This window comes from Mustela nigripes, chromosome 1, assembly GCF_022355385.1.
Source record: "Mustela nigripes isolate SB6536 chromosome 1, MUSNIG.SB6536, whole genome shotgun sequence".
NCBI lineage: Eukaryota > Metazoa > Chordata > Mammalia > Carnivora > Mustelidae > Mustela > Mustela nigripes.
The window spans coordinates 237374317-237397723 of record NC_081557.1 but is presented as its reverse complement, the minus strand read 5'-3'; the positions used below and the strand labels follow the sequence as shown (position 1 = coordinate 237397723).

General features: G+C 38.7%; 1 protein-coding gene and 1 pseudogene across 2 annotated transcripts in view; both read right to left on the bottom strand.

The window, feature by feature from the left end:
- Positions 1–23407, bottom strand: part of SLC30A9 (solute carrier family 30 member 9) — an 88340-nt gene that overhangs the window by 50344 nt on the left and 14589 nt on the right. Inside the window, exons 3-6 of one of the 2 annotated variants that reach the window (XM_059383256.1) lie at positions 12800–12862; positions 10560–10659; positions 8105–8197; positions 7650–7732 (exon numbers count right to left, since the gene is read on the bottom strand). In XM_059383256.1, the coding sequence (XP_059239239.1) occupies positions 7650–7732; positions 8105–8197; positions 10560–10659; positions 12800–12862 (339 nt within the window). The remainder of the gene's footprint in view (positions 1–7649; positions 7733–8104; positions 8198–10559; positions 10660–12799; positions 12863–23407) is intronic. The other variant, XM_059383266.1, reaches the window with a different exon arrangement.
- On the bottom strand, positions 15953–16962 carry LOC132008219 (ornithine decarboxylase-like; annotated as a pseudogene).

Below are 23407 nucleotides of genomic sequence, written 5' to 3'. Positions count from 1 at the left end.
GAGGCAGGCCCCTGGCCAGGGCGGCCTCCGCCATTAAAAGATGGCGCCTGGCTAGTTGCCAGGTTAGGATTGCCTCCTGAGACTAAGCAGAACGCCCAAAGAGGAAGTAAACAGCATTGGTTGCTAGCGAAGTTGTTCGTTTAGGTGCACAGCCTGATTCGCTCCCTGCTGTACCCTGCTCACTGATTGGTCATGTAAGCGTATATAAGTGTGTAGACTTGCGGAAATAAAGAGAGAGAAGAGAAAGAAGATGCATCCGAACCAGGGCGTCTTGTCGTCCTTGCGGGGCGAGGGCGATAAATGGCGCCGAAACCCGGGAACTAAATAAAGGAATCTTGCAAGGTAATCCGCAGGAAAGCGGGGAGTAAAGGTCCACAGGTAAGCAGGGACATTAGCCACGTTCAAAAGTGGGAATTCCACAGTAAAGCGGGGAGTAAAAATAGAAAAACCTTGCAAGGGAGAAGTCCGCAGGTATGCGGGGTAAAACCACGCCAAAGGTGGTGGGAAACTTGTACAAGACCGCAACAAGAAGCGGGGCGGCCATAGAGCCGGGATTTTCTTATTGAAACTGCAGGTAAGCGGGGAAGGGACCACGATCAAAGTGGTGGGAATCTTGTACAAGTCCGCAATAAGAAGCAGGGCGGCCTTAGAGCCGGGATTAACTTGTACAAGTCCGCAATAAGAAGCGGGGTGGCGGGCGCCTGGGTGGCTCAGTTGGTTGAGCAACTGCCTTCGGCTCAGGTCACGGTCCTGGAGTCTCGGGATCAAGTCCCGCATGCGGCTCCCAGTTCCATGGGGAGTCTGCTTCTCCCTCTGACCTTCTCACCTCTCATGTCCTCTCTCACTGTCTCTCTCTCAAATAAATAAATAAAATTAAAAAAAAAAAAAAAAAAAAAAGAAGCGGGGTGGCCTTAGAGCCGGGATTTAGCGAGTCCGCAATAAGAAGCGGGGCGGCCTTAGAGCCATTTAGCAGCGAGTATACGTGGAACAGCCATTAGGTTGGGATTCTAATTATGGGATCTGGACTGTCAAAGTCGTGGTTAGAGGGTTCCCTAAAGAACCTTCTAAAGGCCAATGGCACGCCATTAAAAACAAAAACTGCTCGGGCCTTTTTGAATACAGTGGAAAAGGCGGCTCCATGGTTCCTAGATGAAGGCTTGCTAAACATACCTCAATGGGACCACTTAGGGGAGGATTTGAAGAAACAGAATGCTTTAACTCTTCGCCTCAAATTTAACATAACAAAAGCACAGGCACGGGACATAGTAGTCTCCTGCAGAAATTGCGTGATCTTACTACCTGCACCATCCCTGGGGGTTAATCCTAAGGGTTTGTTACCTAATCATATATGGCAAATGATATCACACATGTTTCAGAATTTGGAAAGTTAAGATATGTTCATGTCTCTGTAGATACCTGCTCTGGAATAATTTTCGCCTCAGTGCATACGGGGGGAAAAATCCAGAGATGTTATCGCCCATTGCCTACAGGCTTTTGCGGCATGGGGAAAGCCATGCCAATTAAAGACAGATAATGGCCCAGCCTACACCTCACAACCCTTTAAAGCCTTCCTACAACAACTTGACATTCACTTGATACATGGAATACCCTATAACCCACAAGGACAGGGTGTTGTGGAGCGCCCATCTTACAATTAAAAAATGCGCTTTATAAACAAAAAGGGGGAATAGGGGACACCTTCAGGTCCCCTAAAGATAAGCTCAACACCATTCTCTTTATTTTGAATTTTTTAACGTTGGACAAAACGGGTAAATCAGCTGCAGACAGACATGCAAGTGATGCTGCTGCTCCCCCTAAGCCTTTAGTACTTCGGAAGGACATCCTCACAGGAAAATGGAATGGACCAGATCCAGTGTTAGTATGGAGTAGGGGGTCTGTATGTGTTTTTCCACAGGAAAAGGAGGCTCCAATTTGGATCCCAGAGCGGCTGGTGCGTACAGCCTTGCCTCCGAACACCAGTCATGATGCTAAAGATGCTGATGATAACTCGGGATGTTACACCTCCTGCGGCAGACTCAAGCCAGAGAGCTGTGAGCAGTGGTTAAAGCATGGCTATATCCTTTACCAGTGACTAACTCTTCTCTCCTATTCCCTCCTCTCCCTTTGATGCATGGCAGGTCTGTAACTTGCTAGGAGCATGTACTGATATCTCAGCAGTGTCCATGTTAAATGGTGGCAAATTCCTCAACTGCTCTTATAAACAAAATGACTCTAGTACCTTTGAGACAACAGTTAATCTGTCTTGTCCCAATAATATTACTTATCAGCCCACTCCCATATGGGTCTCGCCACCATTCCTTTTCCTCGTAACAAAGGCTAGTGAGCTGTATGATACGTTGAATTGCACTAAGAATTGCTATTTTTCCCAGTGCTGGAATGTCACGGCCTTCAAGCTGGCTGTGATTATGCGTATCCCTACCCATGTTCCTATCCCAGTTTCCATTCCAGAGGACAAGTTACTGGTGGTGCTATCCAGAAAGAAGAGAGATTTTGGTATCACAGCTGCTGTTGTGACAGCATTGGCTATATCTACAGCAGCTGCCACAGCAGCAGCAGTCTCGCTTGCTGCAACTATACCCACTGCGGAAGCTGTGAACACCCTTGAAGAAGGAACGGCGGCTGCCCTTCAAACACAGACTCAGATCAATGCACATCTGCAAGCAGGAATCTTGATAGTCAACCAGAGAGTGGATTTGGTTCAAGAACAAGTGGACATATGGGGGGCCCTATTGGGACTGGGATGTATAGTACCCTTCCTGGCAATTTGTGTAACTCCCGTAGCCTATACTAATATGAGTGACTAACAGAATGTCTCCCGACAGCTCTCCCAAAACTTGCGGGGGAATTAGTCCGCAGAATTCCAAAACTATACTCAGCACCTGCTACTAGGCATAACAAGGATAAATAACACCAGAGTTGAGCTTGCAACCCTCCCAGAGATAATCAAAACATTGCAAGATGTGTTAACCTTTACGAAACAATGGGCTAGTGTAATTGGTCTGATGATAATCCTCGTAGTGGGCTTGATTCTTCTAGTAAGGAAACTGCAAATTTGGAGGCGACAGCAACATAGGCAACAGCAAGCCATGGTGCAGGCCTTGTTAGCCATCGAGGCTGGAACATCGCCCCAAGTGTGGCTAAGTATCCTGGATCGGTAGTCAACGACGGGTAAGATTGGTGGGGGAAATATACCAACCTAAGACAGGACGCAGATCATTGATATCTGACGTCTGATGACGGGTAAGGATATTCCCCGCCACTGACAACCTAAGACAGGCACGATCCCTGCCATAAAAGAAAAAAGGGGGAGATGTCCGAGGCAGGCCCCTGGCCAGGGCGGCCTCCGCCATTAAAAGATGGCGCCTGGCTAGTTGCCAGGTTAGGATTGCCTCCTGAGACTAAGCAGAACGCCCAAAGAGGAAGTAAACAGCATTGGTTGCTAGCGAAGTTGTTCGTTTAGGTGCACAGCCTGATTCGCTCCCTGCTGTACCCTGCTCACTGATTGGTCATGTAAGCGTATATAAGTGTGTAGACTTGCGGAAATAAAGAGAGAGAAGAGAGAGAAGATGCATCCGAACCAAGGCGTCTTGTCATCCTTGCGGGGCGAGGGCGATAAACTGATACACAAACTCAGCAATGTCGCAGGATACAGAATCAACAGAGAAATCTGTCACATTTTTTATACACCATAAATGAAGCAGCAGAAAGAGAAATCAAGGAATTGATCCCATTTGCAATTACACCAAAAACTGTAAGATACCTAATAAGCCTAACCAAAGATGTAAAAGGTCTGTACTTGGAAAACTACATAGTATTTATGAAAGAAATTGAAGAGGACACAGAGAAATGGAAAAACATTCCATGCTCACAGACTAGAAGAATAAATACTGTTAAAATGTCTACACTACCGAAAGCATCTACATATTTAATGCAATCCCTATCAAAATACCACCAGCATTTTCTACAGGGCTAGAACAAAGAGTCCTAAAATTTGTATGGAACCACAAACGAGCCCAAATAGCCAAAGTAATCTTGAGAAAGAAAAGCAAAGCTGGAGGCATCATGATTCTGGACTTCAAGCTATATTACAAAGCTGCAGTCATCAATACAGTATGGTACTGGCACAAAAATAAATACATAGGTCAATGGAACAGAATGGAAAAGCCAGAAATGGGCCCACAACGATATGGTCAACTAATCTTTGATAAAGGAGGAAAAAAATATCAATGCAAACAAGATAGTCTCTTCAACATACTGGTGCTGGGAAAACTGGACAGCCACATGTGGAATGAAACTGGACCACTTTCTTACACCATATATAAAAATAAATTCAAAATGTATTAAAGACCTGAATGTGAGGCACAAAACCATCAAAATCCTAGAGGAGAACACAGGTAGCAACCTCTTTGACCTCAGCCATGGCAACTTATTGCTAGACATGTCTTCAGAGGCAAGGGAAACAAAAGCAGAAATGAACTATTGGGACTTCACCTAGACAAAAAGCTTCTTCTTCTTCTGTTTTCTTTCTTTTAAAGATTTTATTTATTTATTTGAGTGACAGCAAAAGCAAGAGAGATCGCAGAGAGAGAGAGGGAGAAGCAGACTCGCTGCTAAGCAGGAAGTCCAATACAGGGCTCAATTCCAGGACCCCAGGATCAGGAGCTGAGCCGAAGGCAGACGCTTAACTGACTGAGCCACCCAGGCACCTGAAGGTAAAAAACTTCTGCACAGCTAAGGAAAGAACAAAACCAAAAAGGCAACCTGCAGAATGGCAGAAGGTATTTGCAAATATTTCTAAAAATATTTAGAACATACAAAGGGTTAGTATCCAAAATCTACAAAGAACTTACCAAACTCAACACCCAAAAAACCCCCAAATAATCCAGTTTAAAAATGGGCAGAAGACATAACTAGACATTTTCCCAAAGAAGACATACAGATGGCTACAGACACATGGAAAGATGCTCAATATCACTCATCATCAGGGAAGTACAAATCAAAGCCACCATGAGATACCACCTCACCCTAATGGCTAAAATTAACAATTCAGGAAACAACAGATGATGAGAATGCAGAGAGGGGAATCCTGTTACACTGTTGGTGGGAATCCAAACTGGAGCAGCCACTCTGAAAAACAGTACAGAGGTTCCTCAAAAAGTTAAAAATAGAGCTACCCTACCACCCAGCAATTGCACTACTAGGTGCACTACTCAAGGCGTACAAACATACTGATTCAAAGTATATGTACCCTGTTGTTTACAGCAGCCATTATTAACAACAGCCAAGGTATGGAAAGAACCCAAATGTCTACCGACTAATGAATGGATAAAAGAAAATGTAGTGTAAATATACAATGGAGTATTACTCAGCCATCAAAAAGAATGAAACCTTGCCATTTGCAACAATGTGGATGGAGCTACTGTATTATGCTAAGCAAAATAAGTCAGTAAGAAAAAAACAAATACTGTACGACTGCACTAATATGTGGAACTTAAGAAACAAAATAAATGAACACAGGCAAAGGGAATAAAAAAAAAGGGAGGGAGACAAACTCTTAATTATAGAGAACAAATTGAGGGTTGATGGAGGGGAGGTGGACACAAGATGGGCTAAATGGGTGATGGGAATTAAGGAGGGCACTTGCTGTGATGAGCACTGGGTGTTAGATGTAAACAATGAGTCACTAAATTCTACTCCTGAAACCAATATTACACTATATGTTAACTAACCGGAGTTTAAATAAACTTGAAATAAAAATAAATAAAATTTTTTTTAAAAGTAGGTGACTCCAAAAAAAAGAAAAAATATTTAGAACATACAAAATTAAAGAGTTAAAATCTACCAAAACCTCATTAAATCAATTTAAAAAGATACACAATGTAAGAGATGGAGTAAAGATATAAAAATTATCATAGAAGAAGAGTTAAGAAAAACAAATAAATATATTAAAGATAACAAACCTCAGCAGTCACCAGAGACTCAAAATTAAAGATATCATCTACTGTCCATCAAATACACAACAAAGTTAAAACAATGGTAATATCCAGCATTGTCAAGAGTTTGAGAAAATAGTCACCCTCATACACTTTAAGTGTAATATAAACTGGCACCATATTCCTTTGGAGAATATTCTATTAAATTTTAAAATGCCCATGTCCTTTGACCTTGAAATACTACTAACATTTTATCTATGTATTTGCAATAAGAGAATATGTTATTATATATTTAATAAATATGATACTGACTGTTGTATTCTTTGTAATAGTAAAAAAAAGTTTGAGAACATAAAGCTTATTACATCCACACAGCGGAATATTATGCAGCTGTTAAAAAAGAACGAGAGGTAGATTTCTATATGTAGACATGGGGAGATGTTTATGGTTACACTGTTAAGTATAAAGAACTAGGGGCAAAACAATAGGTATAGTGCCACCAATTTATGTTTAAGTGAAAAAAATGATGTATATAAAATTTGAAAATGCAGCAGAGAAATATTCTGGATAGATATATCCCAAACTTCCAGCAACAGTTATCTATAGGAAGCAAAATGAGATGGTGACCAGAGAAAATGAAAGGAGACTTTTATTCTTTATATTTTTGTATCCTTTTTTAAATCACAAGTGTGCAACACTTTTGACATTAATGAATATATATATGTAAATCAAAGAATTAGCTAAATTATATCTCACATAATTCTGAATCCTAATTCTATAAAGGTGGCTTTGTCACTCAACTATTGGAGTGTTAAATGCCCAGAGAGTCTTATTTGCAACTAAATCTCAAGCATCAACCACAGCTTCCAGTTCACAGTAAATGTTTGATAAATATCTGTTGAATGAATGAATTAAAGTACAAGTGGGGCAGGCAGTGCCTGGGTGGCTCAATCAGTTAAGCATCCAGCTTTGGTTTCAGCTCAGGTCATGATCTCATGAGACATGAGATCAGCCTGGCATCTCTGGGTTCAGTGGGAGTCTGTGTCTCTCTCTCTCCCCCCTTCCTTTGGCCCTTCCCCCAATTCATGCGACTCTCCCTGGAATAAACAGAACAATTAGAAAAGTAAAGTAGAAACGGGCAAACTGAATTAACAGACTTTTCTGTAAGAAAGCACAATCACTTTTAGAACAAGTGTAATCTTCAAATCAGACCATAAATTATAATATTCATGTATCTTATAATAAACCACCAACCAGCTTTGTTTCCTCTCATCATCCTTAAAAGAGCTATAGAGGAAAAACACAAGAAAATAGATACTGCTTTTATTTTATTTATTTTGTTTTTTAAGATTTTATTTGTGAGAGAGAACAAGCATGCAAACACACAAGGAGGGGAGCAGCAGGCAGGAGAAGCAGGCTCCCCACTAACCCAGGAACCTGATGCTAGGATTCATTCCAGGACCATGGGATCATGACCTGAGATGAAGGCAGACGCTTAACCGAGTGAGCCACCCAGGCATCCTGATACTGTTTTTAAAAAGTAACTGAATCCCAAAGTGGCAATTAGTATTTGCTAGAACCAAAAGAGCCTAAGCGGAGAGGCATGCAACTACTAGGGAGTGCAATTATTAAAGGCCCAAGTTTTACCTACAACTTACTTTTCAATTAACTCCACTTTAAACTGAATATACTTACTTTCTCTGTATTCTATTTCTGCTTCTTTACGCAGTTTTTTCTCTCTGGCCAGAGCTTCAGGGCTTCCCCAAACTTCCAAGGATCTGTGCATACATATATGGCCATCAACAATGAACAATTTTAATGCCTTAATTGCAATTATATTTAAATCAAGATGAACTATAACTACATGAAAAGATTACAACAAAGCAGAAGGTCCTTTAGGAAAAATACACAGGACTTAAAAAATGTTTCTAAATTAACTCTAAATAGTAAGTAAGTTCAACATCAACTTTTCTTATAAATTATCAAATACTTTTAGTTAACTAGTACATATTAGTAATTCACAAACAAGTTTGCAAAGATAAAAATATTCTGCTTTTAAAGTAGATCATTTAAAAGCCTTTATCCAATATTGGTTTTTATTAATCTAAAATTTGCCTTGTACATTTATTCTAGAAGAAGCATGTTCTTACTTTGCCTCCACATCTGATCTCAAGTATACAGTAAAGGATTCAGTATCTTCATGAGGACTTCGTCGTCTGATTTTTCGAAGCTGGTCTAGATCACTGAAGAAAGAAACGTGCTGAATTTATTCTGAAAAGGTTCACATAGTTTTTGTTCTTAGAAGGATTATTAGGGGTAGGTAAAAGCCACTACCTAGATCCTGATCTTTAAAGGCTATACAGATCAGTTTAAGGCTGGAAAAATCAGTTTAAAGATGGCATTTTGTACACAAAATTGTGGTCTAGAGACAGTGAAAAAATAAAAATTTTTCTTGATGCTCACTAAAAATACCATAACGTGATAGGAAGAGATGTAATTTCTTCATTAGTGTTTGTATTTTATCTGCTATGGACACCCCGCTGCAATGTCTGATGTATGAAAAAAAGTAGAAAAAAACATGGATTAGAGCAACATCCTTTACTTAAGAATTTAAATCAAAAATTTATAGTCAGGGGCACCTGGGTGGCTCAATAGGTTAAAGCCTCTGCCTTTGGCCCAGGTCATGATCCCAGGGTCCTGGGATCGAGACCTGCATCGGGTTCTCTGCTAAGCAGGGAGCCTGCTTCCCTTCCTCTCTCTCTGCCTGCCTCTTTGCCTACTTGTGATCTCTGTCAAATAAATAAATAAAATCTTAAAAAAAATATTATAGGGACACCTGGGTGGCTCAGTTGGTTGGATGACTGCCTTTGGCTCAGGTCATGATCCCAAGAGTCCCATGATCGAGTCCCGCATCGGGCTCCCAGCTCCATGGGGAGTCTGCTTCTCCCTCTGACCTTCTCCTCGCTCATGCTCTCTCTCACTGTCTCTCTCTCAAATAAATAAATAAATTCTTTAAAAAAAATTTATAGTCATACTTGTTTATATCCAGATTAATACTAAGTGGTGATACTAAATGGTAATATTATTTACAGGTATCAAGTCATAAAGAGTGTCTGTCAATTCTATGTTATTTATTTTCCATTCTCAAGGTTTATGTATTCATCAACACTGCTAAACAGTCATTCTAAAAATTTTTTTAAAATATTTTATTCATTTATTTGACAGAAATCACAAGTAGGCAGATAGGCAGGCAGAGAGAGGGGGAGAAGCAGGCCCCCTGCTGAGCAGAGAGCCTGATGCAGGGTTCAATCCCAGGACCCTGGGATCATGACCCGAGCCAAAGGCAGAGGCTTTAACCCACTGAGCCACCCAGGTGCCCCGACAGTCATTCTAAATTTGATCAAATTTCCTATGGAAATTTTAGAAGAGTTATGAAAAGGCCTATAAATAAAAAGCTGGTATAAGTTCCAAGAAATTAAACTTGGGAGATTATAGGGTGCCTGGTTGGCTTAGTCAGTGGCGCATGCAACTTGATCTCAGGATTGTGGGTTTGAGCCCCACACTGGGTATGGATATTACTTAAAAATAAAATCTTTAAAATAAATACAATACAATAAATCAACAATCAACCATCACATATTAGTATAAAATTTGGACAAGGTATCAAAGATATGTATTCTAACCCCATGATGCTGACTTAGTAAATGAGCTGGGTCATCAGTGATGTCTTTACTATGTTTTCTGGCCTACAATGTGGAGCTAGCAATACCTAATCTACTAAATTCACAAAATTTTTGTGAGAACTAAATGAAATACTCCATGTGAAATAGGACATTGTTTTACATCAATCAATGGCACAACTGGTTGGTAATAGGTATGTAAGTTATAAAACTAATTATAAGAATTCTTATTTCTTGATAATATACCATAGAGGATGTGATGGGCAGGGCGGAGGGGGGGGGAGGAGAGGCTAAATCTGATAACTAAATTGTCAAGAAATTTTCCATGTAATATGGCTTGCTTAGGTAAACACGGAAAGGAAGGGAAATTTTTAATTTGTGACAAATATCTCAACAAATCTATGATTATAAGGAAATCCATAACAAAAAGATATCAGAAAACAAAAATAACTTATGCTCAACAGAGTTGGAGTATAAACATATATGTAACTAAATTATTCAACTCCACTAGCCAAAAAAAACCCAACACTTTTTTTTAATTTTATTTTTTCAATGTAAAACCCAACACTTTAAAAAGTTAAACATACAAATATGCAAATATCTTATTGATAAGATATCTTATATGCCACATATTAACATAATAATAAAACTACTAAAGTTCTTATGCGATACAGATGTCTTGAAGAACCTGCTTCTTTGGGTTTAAGATACCAGGAAAGTCTGGATTGCCCACACTGAAGCAGAATTCAGTTTCATAAGCTAACAATTTCAACATTTTTTTTAACTGGACAAAGTAGTTCTTCAATTTAGGAAGGAGTCATGGGAAAATTTCCACATGGATAGCAGCAAGTAACACATTCTAAGAAATACAAGGTTATGTAGATGAGCTAGAACTACCACATTTTATAAAAAAAAACTACTATACCTGGATTTAAGGCAGAACTCATTTATTGCTCTGACTCCAGTGATGAAATTATTCTGAGTGTACTTTGGTCCATACTCCCTCTTCTTAAGGACTGCTTTGACTAAATCCAAAAATATAAAAAAACATAAATATGGACAATTAGAAATCACATTGGAAGATGAACATATGCTGATATTTAAGAGGGCTCACTAATGAATTTCATAGAAAAACTGATGTTTTTCTTGATGCACCGAATGGCACCAGAAGAAGAAACTCTCCCAAGTGCAGATTAGGACAGAATTCCATTTGTAGCCGTCTAGATTTTATCTCCTAAGTCATCTGTAACTGACACCAAATTTCAACCCTTTGTCTAATGGATACCCTGTATAGGTATTCCTGGTCTGTTTAAATTGTACTAATACAATATAAATGGTCTACAAAAATAATAATAAATTGTCTAGGGTCTAAATAAAAAGGAGGTTTCAATTAAAAAAATCACATGCTTGTTCAATGTTTTCTAAACTGCAGGGTAAAACCGGCATTTTATAAAAAATTCAAATAAAAAGTGAATAAACATTACCACATACAATGAATAAGTACGTTTTGTGAAAGCTTTTGTTTCAGTTACATACAATAATGTGTGTGTGTGTGTGTGTATATATATATATATATATATATATATATATATATATATATAGTAGAGGTCATTAATATTTCTTATATGACTTGCAGTCAAAAAAGCCTAAAGCTGCTGTACTGTTTCACCATAGTCCATAAGAAAGCTAAAGTAAACATAAGAAATATTTTTATCAGTTAAAAATTATAGAACATTTACTACAGATTATAGGTAAAATACTACCTTCTACTAAACTGTTTCCCTACTACCAAGTATCAAGTTGTTCATTAAAAAAACAAACAAACAAACAAAAAAAACCCAGAGATCAATAACAAAGTATCAGTTTGGCATCAGTTATAGCCTGTGAATCAAAAACTACACCAATATAGGTCTATATTTATAAATCAGAAACTGAGACTTTCGATTGTAGGACACAGATAAATAAAATAAGCAAATATCTGAAGAGCAGGGGCAAAACAACAGAAAGTCATGTGTTCCATTTCCAACTATCACCCTGATGCTTCATATTCTATTCTCAGATATTAATTAACAAGTTTTCCTCTGTACTTTGAAGTGGGAAGAGCAAATTAAGACTAAAATGATTCATCAATACAGTAGGTAAAAAAGACTCTTAAGATATCATATTAACTATTAAAATCGAATGCAAAAATAAGAAGAACATTCCAAACATAAAGTTCAGTATAAAAATCAAAACTTTATTTGAAAAAACATCTAAGGAAGTTCAGGAATCTTTTTCTGTGAGTTTCAAGTCTCTAAACTGGCTTACTCTAATAATCCTAAAATTCTATATCCAGATGAGCTCCTCTGGAGCAAATAATTATTCTTTCTTCTGAAAAACTGAGTGTTTTTTAAAATTACTTTTTAAAGATTTCTTCAAAGTATACGGAAATCCCTATTGGCCTGTCCTGGCCAGGGTATTGATGATGGTGACAGCTATCAATGTTAATTATTTTTAACTGTCACTATATATACTACGGATCATCTTCAAGGTTATCCTAGAAAAGAAATCCCATTTTTTAGCACAGTCTTAGAGGGGAGAAAACTGTGGCACAGGGAAAATGCCCAAGGCCATACAGTTAATACATCCTGGAACCACAAACCAAATCCACTTTTGTCTGATGTCAAAGCCATGGTGCTTCTAGTCACAGAGTTATTGCCCTTGTCAAACACGCTGCTTTGTAGACAGGAGACATAGTTCATTACAAAGAGCAGAGCTGCAAACAAGACTGCCTTCGTCACTCAGTTATTCCTAAAAAAGAAAGTTGGACAAGAATGTCCAAACTCTATTTGGATTTGAACGTGCTGGAACTGAAAGGTACTGGTCTGTTTAATCACATTACTTTTCTAAAAATGATAAAGCAATGGGTGACTTTTATTTGCCATTACTTCCTTCTTTGGGCTTTTGAAAAAATAATTACCACCAAATTTATAACCCAAATGCAAAGTGAACTTCAGTAGAAATTAGCTTATAAGCAGGAGTATAAATCTTTACAGTCAGTATATTTAAAGAAAAATAAAAATAGGCAGTATACTCAGAATAATACAATTATACAGAGCTCTATATAAACTAATTTTGTATATTCAAAACACCATTATAATGAAAAACAGAATAAAATATATTTACCTCTTACTTGGAGAGGCTCTTGCTTAATAAGTGGAGCTTTCAGTTCAGCGCCTATATTTTCTGCTATAAAGTTTATTAAAAAAAGTAACAATAAGTAGTTGTTTTCATACAAACCTATAAACTTAATATTAGCTAACAATCTGGCAATGTATAAAAAAGATAATACATGATAGACCAAGTTGTATTTATCCTAGGAATTCAAGAGTAGTCAAACATTAGTAAACCTATCAATGCCCCTAATTAACAGACTGAAGAACAAGAGCTATAGAATCATTTCAGGAGCTAAAGAAAAAGCATTCACTAATATTCAACACCCATACAACTTTCAAACTTTTGAAAATTAACATAAGGGATTTCCTTAAAAAATAAAACAAAATTCTAATAAACATACTCAATGGTGAAAAATTTAGATGCGTTTCTTTAAAATAAGGAACAGGGTGCCTGGGTGGCTCAGTTGGTTGAGCCACTGCCTTCGGCTTGGGTCATGATCCCGGAGTCCCAGGATCGAGTCCCGCATCGGGCTCCCAGCTCCACAGGGAGTCTGCTTCTCCCTCTGACCTTCTCCCCCTCTCATACTCTCTCTCACTCTCTCTCTCTCAAATAAATAAATAAATAAATAAAATCTTAAAATAAGGAACAAAACGATGACACATACTATGAATTCTTTTACTCAAAACTACTCTAGAGGGGCACCTAGAGTGGCTCAGTCAGTAAGGCATCTGACTTTGGCTCAGGTCATGATCTCAGGGGCTTGGGATCAAGACCCATGCTGGGCTCCCTCCTTAGTGGGAGGCTGTTTGTCCCTCTTTCTCTCCCTCTACTCCTTCCCCTGCTTGTGCTCTCTCTCTCAAATAAATAAGTAAAATCTTGGGGGTAAAAAAACTATTGTAGAGATACAATATGAGGAATACAATGAGGAAAGGATGACTATCAAGTGGCTACTGGGACAACTGTACAACTCCCTCCCCCCAAAATAAATGAGTAATTAAATAAAAATTAAATTAAATATACCTCACCCCATAAACAGGCAATTTCAGGTAAAGATTTACATGTTAAGGCATTTACACACCTAACAGACAACAGACAATATTTTTATGGTACAGACAGATTTCTTAAACAAGAAAAAATGGGTATATTCTGCTAAATCAAAATTCAAAACTTCTGTCCATCAAAAGATCCTTTAAAGATTTTATTTATTTATTTGACAGAGACCACAAGTATAGAGAGAGGAAGCAGGCTCCCTGCTGAGCAGAGAGCCCAATTCCGGGCTTGATCCCAGGACTCTGGGATCATGACCTGGGCCGAAGGCAGAGGCTATTAACCCACTGAGCCACCCAGGCGCCCAAAAGATCCTTTAAAAAAAGAAAAGAAAAGCTTCAAATTGGGAAAAGATATTTCTAATAAATGGGATCAACAAATGATAACTACCAATATTTAAGAATTACTCTAGATCAACAAGAAAAAAAATCTCATTAGAAAAACAGAGAAGACAGTAAGAAAGAAAGGAAATGTAAATAACAAACATATGAAGAAATGGCTGCCTCATTACGGACAAAACCCAAACGAAACTACAAGAAGCCATTTTACAACCATCATTAGAAGAAAATGAAGAAATACATCAATAGCTAATGTTGGCAAGGATTGGAGCAATGAGAATTCATATACTGCTGGTAGAAATACAAACAGACACAATTACCTTGCTAAACAAGTTGCCATTATCTGATATAGTTGAACACAAGCGTAACCTGTGACCTAGCAAATTCTACTTCTAGGGCAATATATTTGCCTTAATAGAAACTTGCACAAGAGTACAAGAAGAAAAGTAAATGCGTATTTCAGAGCAGCACTGGTCTGTTGCTTCAAATTGGAAACCACCCAAATGTCTACAAGCATTGACAGTTATACCCTGTTATAGTCATAGATTTTATAGTGGTGAATATTATAAATATAATAATGGCCATCTTTCTTTGAGCCTTTACTATGTGACAACCACTATTTATTCTAAGCACTTTGCATTTATCAACTCATTTAATTCACACAGCCCTCAAAAGTATGTACTCTAATTATCCCCATGAAAATGAATGAACCAGACACATATACCATTAGGATAAATCTTACCAAAATGTAATGAAGTAAAACACAAAAGCATACACACAATAAGTTACCACACAATAAAGTAAAAAAAAAAAAAAAAAGCTAAACAATACACACAAATGTTTAAATCTATTCCCTTTTTGGAGCTCAAAACAAAATTCAGGATAGTTACTTAGTTTTTTCTTTTTTCTTTTTTTTTTTCTTAATTTCAAGATATTTTTTAATATAGATTTTATTTTTAAGTAATCTCTCCACCCAATGTGGGGCTTTAACTTATAACCCTGAGATCAAGAGACTCAGGCTCCACCAACTGAGCCACCCAGGTGCCCCTCAAAATATTTTTTCAAAGAAATTTATCAGGAAGAGTAGCAGAGAGGGAGGGACAGGAAGAGGGAAAGAATCCTAAGAAGACTTCTTGCTGAGCGCAGAGCTCAATGCAGAGCCTGCCCCTAGGACCCTGAGATCATGACTTGAACCAAAACCAAGAGTAGGACACCCACCCAAATGACTGAGGCAGCCAAGCACCCCAAGATACTTTATTTTGAAAACAGGTCACAACACTATGCTTTTGGCCCATTCTGCCAAAGTATAAGCTACAAATGCTTGCTCAGCAGCTGAAGGGCATTCTTCAGTAGCGGGTGTGAGAGGTGAATAAAACTCCCATTAAAAACAAAAATTCAGGGGCACCTGGGTGGCTCAGTGGGTTGAGCTGCTGCCTTCGGCTCAGGTCATGATCTCGCGTCCCGGGATCGAGTCCCGCATTGGGCTCTCTGCTCGGCAGGGAGCCTGCTTCCTCCTCTCTCTCTCTCTGCGCCTGCCTCTCTGCCTACTTGTGATCTCTCTCTGTCAAATAAATAAATAAAATCTTTTAAAAAAAATTCAATTAGTTTCCACAGGAACACAGATAAATGACTCCATCTCCCTAGTGTTCCATATTGTTGCATCCATGCCAATCTTTCTTACAAAGACATTTCAAAACTAGCAGTAATTAATTTAAATTGTCCCTTCAAATCCCACAACCCAAGCTAGACTTGAAGTTAACAGCTACAGGAATGGCACTCACACGCGAATGCTAGCTGAAGGACAGGCGGCGGGAGAACGCATTGTCCTCCTCTCCCAGGCACAGGATGCAGGCAGGGGGCTGACGTCCTAGTCCTCTACTTAGGGCAGGAAGTCGTGATTCAGGATTTGCTACAGAATCAAATGTCAGCCCCTAAATTTTATAGCACCCAGCTGGCCTCTGGTACCCATCCAAAGCAGAAGCAGCAGCAACAGTGTGAACACCCATTTTATCAAAGAATATCCAATCGCCCACATGCCTCTTGGGCAAATCACAGCTCTCAACAATGTGATTAAGGCCATCACACGTGGGTCCCAATACGCTAGCTGAATGGTACCTCACATCCAGTTTGCGTCTATTTTGCAGAAGGGACTTCACATGTGCACGATCATAAAGGATCCAATTAAATGATCCATATACTCCATCATTCATGTAATACATAGTCTGGTTCACTCGACTCACCCTCATCATCAGAGCCTGTGTGATCCTTTAATATGAGTTTTTTTGGCAATGATATTAACTGCGAGCACAATAGCTAATGCAATGTAATATCTGCCAGTCGCAGCTATGATTCTCAATCCCAAGTCTGACTCTGATGGGAAATACTTGTCCAGTGCAGGGTTTATAACTGATAAATTTGATACTGAGTTCTTCAAATTTAAGCTTTCCATCCTCAGATCCAGGAAAGCCACCACTGATAGCAAGCAGATACATGCTGAAGCCAACCTCAGCTCCCATGTCAAAGACACAGCAGGCATTAGAGATGGCCTGCACAAAACTCTCAGGCTCCGTACAGCCACTTCCCACGTAGGAGCTGACATCGATGGAATCAATGTTTAGCTCTCTCACCCATTCCAAAAGAATCCTGCTGGTTTTGAGTGTGGCATCAAATTTAAAATTTGAGACGGACTATTTTGGAATCATCAGTGGCAATCTGCAAAACCCACTTTACCTTTGGATGTAACTTGGCAATTTTCATCAGTTTAACTTCACTATCAGAAGTCATCATCTGGGGCGCGTGGGTGGCTCAGTGTGTTAAGCCTCTGCCTTCAGCTCAGGTCATGATCCCAGGGTCCTGGGATCGAGCCCCGCATCGGGCTCCCTGCTCAGCAGTGAGCCTGCTTCCCCCTCTCTCTCTGCCTGCCTCTCTGCCTACTTGTGATCTCTGTCAAATAAATAAATAAAACCTTTAAAAAAAAAAAAGACTTTTGTTTTAAAGATTTATTTAGGGACACCTGGGTGGCTCAGTGGGTTAAAGCCTCTGCCTTCAGCTCAGGTCATGATACCAGGGTCCTGGAATCAAGCCCCACATTGGGCTCTCTGCTCAGCAAGGAGCCTGCTTCCTCTTCTCTCTCTGCCTGCCACTCTGCCTACTTGTGATCTCTGTCTGTCAGATAAATAAATAAAATCTTTTTAAAAATTTTATTTATTTATTTTTCAAGAGTGAGAATGAGCCAGAGGGGTAGGTAGGGAAAGAGGGAGATAAAATCTCAAGCTGATCCCACCACAGGGCTTGATCCCAGGACCCCAAGATCATGACCCGAGCCAAAACCAAGAGTCAGACACTTAACCTACTGAGCCACCCAGGTGCCCCTAATCTATTAAATTTTTATTTTAGTGACTACACTTTCATTTCTAAGATTTCTAGTTGGCTCTTTTCCAGATTTATTTGTTCTGGTTTTACTCTGCCAGTATGTATTTCAAATATGAGTACTTCACTTATTTTTCTGAGGATATTAAACTTATTTTAAAGCAATTCAGGCTGTTATTTTAGCATCATCTAGAGATAATACACATTTGATTTTGTTGGCTTTCTTACAGCTAGGATTTTTCATGCATTTTTTTTTAATTGATACAATTGACATACAAGATTTTATAAGTTTAAGGTGTATAATGTGTTGATTTGAAATGTACACATTGCAATATGATCCTTTGTGTATTTTTATGTTTGGGAGATTACAATCCTATTAATTAACTAATTGTTAATTAGTATCCTATTCTGAGTAAGATATATCCTTTCATTCTCCTCATGCTCTACCTCAAAACTCAATCTGGTCTTTCTGTCTTGAACCAGATTTCCTACCGCCAGTTTGAAATTCCCACCCCTCGATCCAGTCTCGAAACCAGCAAATAGCAGGATCCAATTCCTCTTTTTCCCTCTTGCCTCCCTAACTTACAACTTCCTACAAGACAAAGCCTCACATAACAAATGGAAGAAGCCAGTTTAGCCTCCGATATGTGAGCGTGTGGGTAAGTTCAAACAATGAGTCTGACTCCAGCACCTGGCCATGCATGTAGCACCTGATTTATTATCCTAACCAAACGGAACCCCTCGTGGCCAATGTCTGATTACAGACCACAGTCCAGCACCTTCTATTACACTCCTTGGACACAGCACAACTTTTTCTGAGTCCAGTTGTTTCTTCAGTTTTCTCTTTCTATATTTTACCTATCACTCCAAGGAAAAGTAGAACAGATACCTCAAAGCATCTATTCAAAATGCTATCTTGATAAGAATTTCTGCCTAAGCCACTGATTTACCTTCCTTCAAAGGTTTTATAGATAAGTTACATGCCAACAGCCTAGGCACTAACAAAGGCAAAGCTCTTTGAAATAAAAGCAAAGGATACCTGGGTGGCTCAGTCGGTTATGCATCTGCCTTCAGCTCAGCTCACAATCCCAGGGTCCTGGGACTGAGTCCCACACCTGGCTCCCTGCTCAGTGGAGAGTTTGCTTTTCCCTCTGTGCCTCTCTCCCTCTCTCAAAAATAAATAAATAAAATCTTCAAAAATAAAAAAATAAAAGCAAAAATCTTACATCTAATTTTTAGTATATCCTTAGGGGTTTTTTTAGTGAACTGGAGAAATGACTTAACATGGTACATTATGTTTTGATAACTAAAACACATACGCAAAATCCAAAAGGCTTTAACTATACATCAAATCCAAAGTACATCATGATAGTATCAAACACTCCTATTTAGGGGTGCCTGGCTGTCTCAGTTGGTAGAGCATACAACTCTTAATGTCGGGGTTGTGAGTTAAGCCCACACTGGGTTCAGGAATTACTTAAAAATTTTTTAAAAAATTTAAAACACACTAATTAATAACTACAGCTTACAACACTTGACACCAAACAGTTCAATATGATTTCATTTTTGTCTTTTTTTAAATTTATTTGCAAATTCTAAAGCATCTTTATAAAAATCTATATATCAATTTCTTAAAATTTTGTTGTGGGAAGAGAGAATAGCGCAGACAAAAGTAAGGGAAAACATTTCATCACTCACCTAGTATCTGAACAGCTAAAATCTGCCGTCAAAAGTTTCAGATACAACCCACTTTTTCACAATGATCAAAGTAATTCAACCACATCACATGAAACAATCTGCTCTAAGACTGATATTTCTGGATATTTTTCTCACTACAAACTGTCTAGATGCTACTAATAATATAGTGCTAAGAATCATAAACAAGAAATGCAAGTAAATGGTTCAAAAACAGGTATGAATACTTATTTGGCACACTAACATATTTATAAACTTATATTCTATCACTGGAGTAGAATCTTTATGATTTCAATAAATAACTAGTCTATCCATGAATATCTCTAGACACTTGTTTAAAGCTCAACCCCTGGCTGTTTGCCACACATCTGCTGTCATTAGCAAAATTAAAACCAATTTTACTAAAATTTAAAACATCTGAATGCTCCTTAAAAATTTAAGGATTCCTTAGCAAGTCTCTGCCTCTTAATGAGCTGTTCCTGACTTTACCATGTGATTTGAATTATTCAAAAGTCAATCTCAAATCCTTAAATATACAAATTATCTTTCAATCAAGCAATTACTTGCTTTCTATCTAATGGCTAACAAGTTCTAATTTGACCTAAGCAAATTTTGAAAAATTGAGCCCAAAATGAAACCATCAGTAAACAATGTATTTCTAATATAAGAAAATAAACTACCATTTTTATTTCAGTCAGCGGAGAAAAAAGAAACCTGGTCATGGATTTCAATTTCAAACATTCTGTATAGCAGAACCAACATTAAGTGCTTTTGCCTGAATCTATGTTCACCTCAGAAGAGTATTATAACATATTTTTTCCTGAAGGGTATGATTTTATCACTTCTTTTCCCATCTCTATGTTCCAATAAATATGCTTATTTCTGGAACTGAGGGACTCATTACACTCTCCATCCCTTCATCTTCTAATAGCAAGCTCTCAATCAATATTCGTCCCTGCAGTTCTCCATCACCACAAGGAAAAGAGAACGAACTGGTTAAAACTGCACAGGAAGCCCAGAGGGAGGATGGGGCTTAGGAAAAAGGATGAAAAACAGGCACTGTAAACACAAGCACAGGTTTCTCTAGGAATCTGTAACATATTCCCCTGTGAAAGGCATCCAACTGAAGAAAAGGTAGTCTTGAAATGTTTATTATTCCTCAAACACTCTCTTCTTCTGACACCATATTCCCCGTGGTTTCCCTCCCACCTCTCCAGGCTGCTCCTTCTGAAGTATTCTCCGCAGGTTTCTCCTCTTTCATCTGCCCCTGACTCACTGGGGATTTCTGTACTGGAAGATCTTATCTCCTCACTCTGAACTCCCTTCCTGAACTGCCCCAGACACACTCATGACTTCAGTTTTCTCCTGGATATAGTTAATAGCTAATCCTAAATCTCTCCCCAAGTTAGAACTCTGCATTCACTCATTTACAAATATTTATTAAACCCCTACTTCGTGCAAACCACTGCTCTAGGCACTGAGTCTCCTGCTTGTATGAGGCTTTAGAAACAAGGAGGGAATGAGAAATAAAAGAAATATTGAAAATATCAATCGGTATTAACTGCTACTCACAGAGAGAATTAAAATTAGGCTAATATTAAAGACTGACTGGGTGGCCACTTTATTTTTTTTTAAGGTTTTATTTATTTATTTGAGAGAGAGAGTAAGGGAGAGCACATGCATACACATACAAGCAAGGCAGAGGGGCAGAGGAAGAAGCAGACTCCCTGCTGAGCAGGGAGCCCCACACAGGGCTAAATCCAAGGACCCTGAGATCATGACTTGAGCCAAAGGCAGACACGCTTAACCAACTGAATGGGTGGCTACTTTAGATGAAATGATTAAAGAATGACTTTGTGCAGAGTTGACATTTTAACTAAGATATAAGTGACCAAAAGGGGTCAGCCATGTGTAGAAAGTCACCTTGGAAAGAGAAAGCACCTAGAGCAAAAGCCCTATGATGAGAACGAGGTTTTTTTATTTACTAAGAACCAAAGGGAGACTGGTTTGGCTGAAGAATAACGAGCATGAAAGAGTAGAAGCCCAGGGAGTAGGCAGTAATCCAGCCAAGAGATGATGAGATGATGATGTCTCACTGCAGAAAAGCAGCACACCCAACTGCCTACCAGTCATCTGTTAAGATGTCACAGAGGCACCTACAGTTCAGATGTCCAAAACTAAATCACCATCTTCTCATTAAAATACACATTCGTTTTGGTATTCCCAATTTTAGCAATCAATGAATCATCTATACAATCATCCAATCCAGTCAGTAACCAGGCACTATGCTTTACTTGATCTTCTTCTCTTTTTCCTAAATTCAATCACCAAGTCCTAATTATTCAGCTCCTAAATCTCCAGTTCATCTACTCACTTAAAAAAAGCATCGCCATTATCTTAATCTAGACCCTCATTTGTAATACTGCTCTCACTCTCCTTCCTTTCCAATGGGTTTTCTAGTAAGCAACTATTATCTTTCTAAAACTTTAAATCTGATCAAGTACTTCCCCTACTTAAAATACTCTAACAGATTCCCAGTGTCTAGAAAACAAAGTCCAAATTCCTCAACAAAACCTTGATCTGACTTTGCTGACCACCTGATATTCATCCCTTGTGCTCTCAAAACTACCAACATCATCACCAGGTCCCATACTCACTAACCTAATCACACTAAAACACTTGCGGTTTTGCCTTTCTCTACCATTCATCACACCAGTACCTACTTTTTTCTTTTAGGTCCCTAACTAGGTAACATTTCCTCATGGAAAAATTTCTCCTTTCTCAATCATTCAAGACTCAGTTCAATACCCCTCTAAGTACTTCTGCAGCACACAGTATTTCCTCCGCCGTGGTATTTACCATGCAGTATTATTTTTGTTTGCTTAACTTTGTTTTAATTTTCATTTTAGTAATAAAGTCAGAGTCATTCTATTTTGCTGCCATATAAAAAGCATTCAATAAATACATCTTGGGGTGCCTGGATGGCCAAATCAGTTTAGCGTCCAACTCTTGATTCTGACTCACGTCATGATCTCAGGGATGTGGGATAGAGCCCTGAGTCTGGCTCTGTCCTCAGAGCAGAGTCTGCTTATCCCGCTCCCTCTGCTCCCCCCCCTGTTCTATCTCCAAAACGAATAAATAAAAACCCTTAAAACTAAAACACTTCTTGAATAAATAGATGAATAAAGGACTTCATTTTAATGCTGCACAGCAGACTAGATATCCTGGACGAAATCTTTTCAAACACATTGCTAAGCTCACAAAAAATGATGCAAAGAGGGCAAAAACAAAAGGAAAGCTGAACCTCTACAGACTAAGTGAGAACACCAAAGCCAAGCAACCTTTCCCCTGAGATTTCTGTTGAGGTGGGTTTTTTTTTAAAGATTTTTTTTTTTTTTTTAAATTGACAGAGAGACAGAGACAGTGAGAAAGGGAACACAAGCAGGGCTGGGGGATAGTGGGAGAGGGAGAAGCAGGCTTCCCACTGAGCAGGGAACCTGATGTGGGAGTCAATCCCAGGACCCTGGAATCACCTGAGCCCAAGGCAGAGCTTAAAAACTGAGCCACCCAGGTGTCCCTCTGTTGAGGTTTATAGTCTTTGAGCTTCTACTTCCATTGCTGTTAGAGGCATGAGAGATAGGAGAAGATGACTACATTCTATTCCAGATGGAACATCTAACAGGAGACTCCCAGAAAAAAAGCTAGACAGACAGCATAACTGTGAACTTAAAAAAAAAAAAAAAATTAAAAAAAAGCACACACACAGAAGGGAACAGCAAGAAAGCATGCCAACCTCTCCTTTGGTGTTAAATAGTGGGGATGAAAAACATAAGGCTAAGTCAGCCCTCACACAAGTCTGCAGTCTGAATTCATGCTACCAACGTAGTCTAAAAAGTCTAGCGCAAAGAATTTAAATTAATTTGGTCCCAGGCTGTACTCCCAGCAGCTAAGTGAGGCACAAGCAAACTATGCAGAAATGCATCTTCAATCCTTCGAATAGTTCCAAAATACTAAACTCCATGGAAAATGAATAATTGTCAATTAAAAAACAAAGACATGGCATCATGAATGAGTGCACAAAGTAAAAAGATAATATAGTAAGAATGAAAAAATTTCAGATGCAATTTTCATTTATAGAATATAAAATAGACACATTTAATATGGTAAG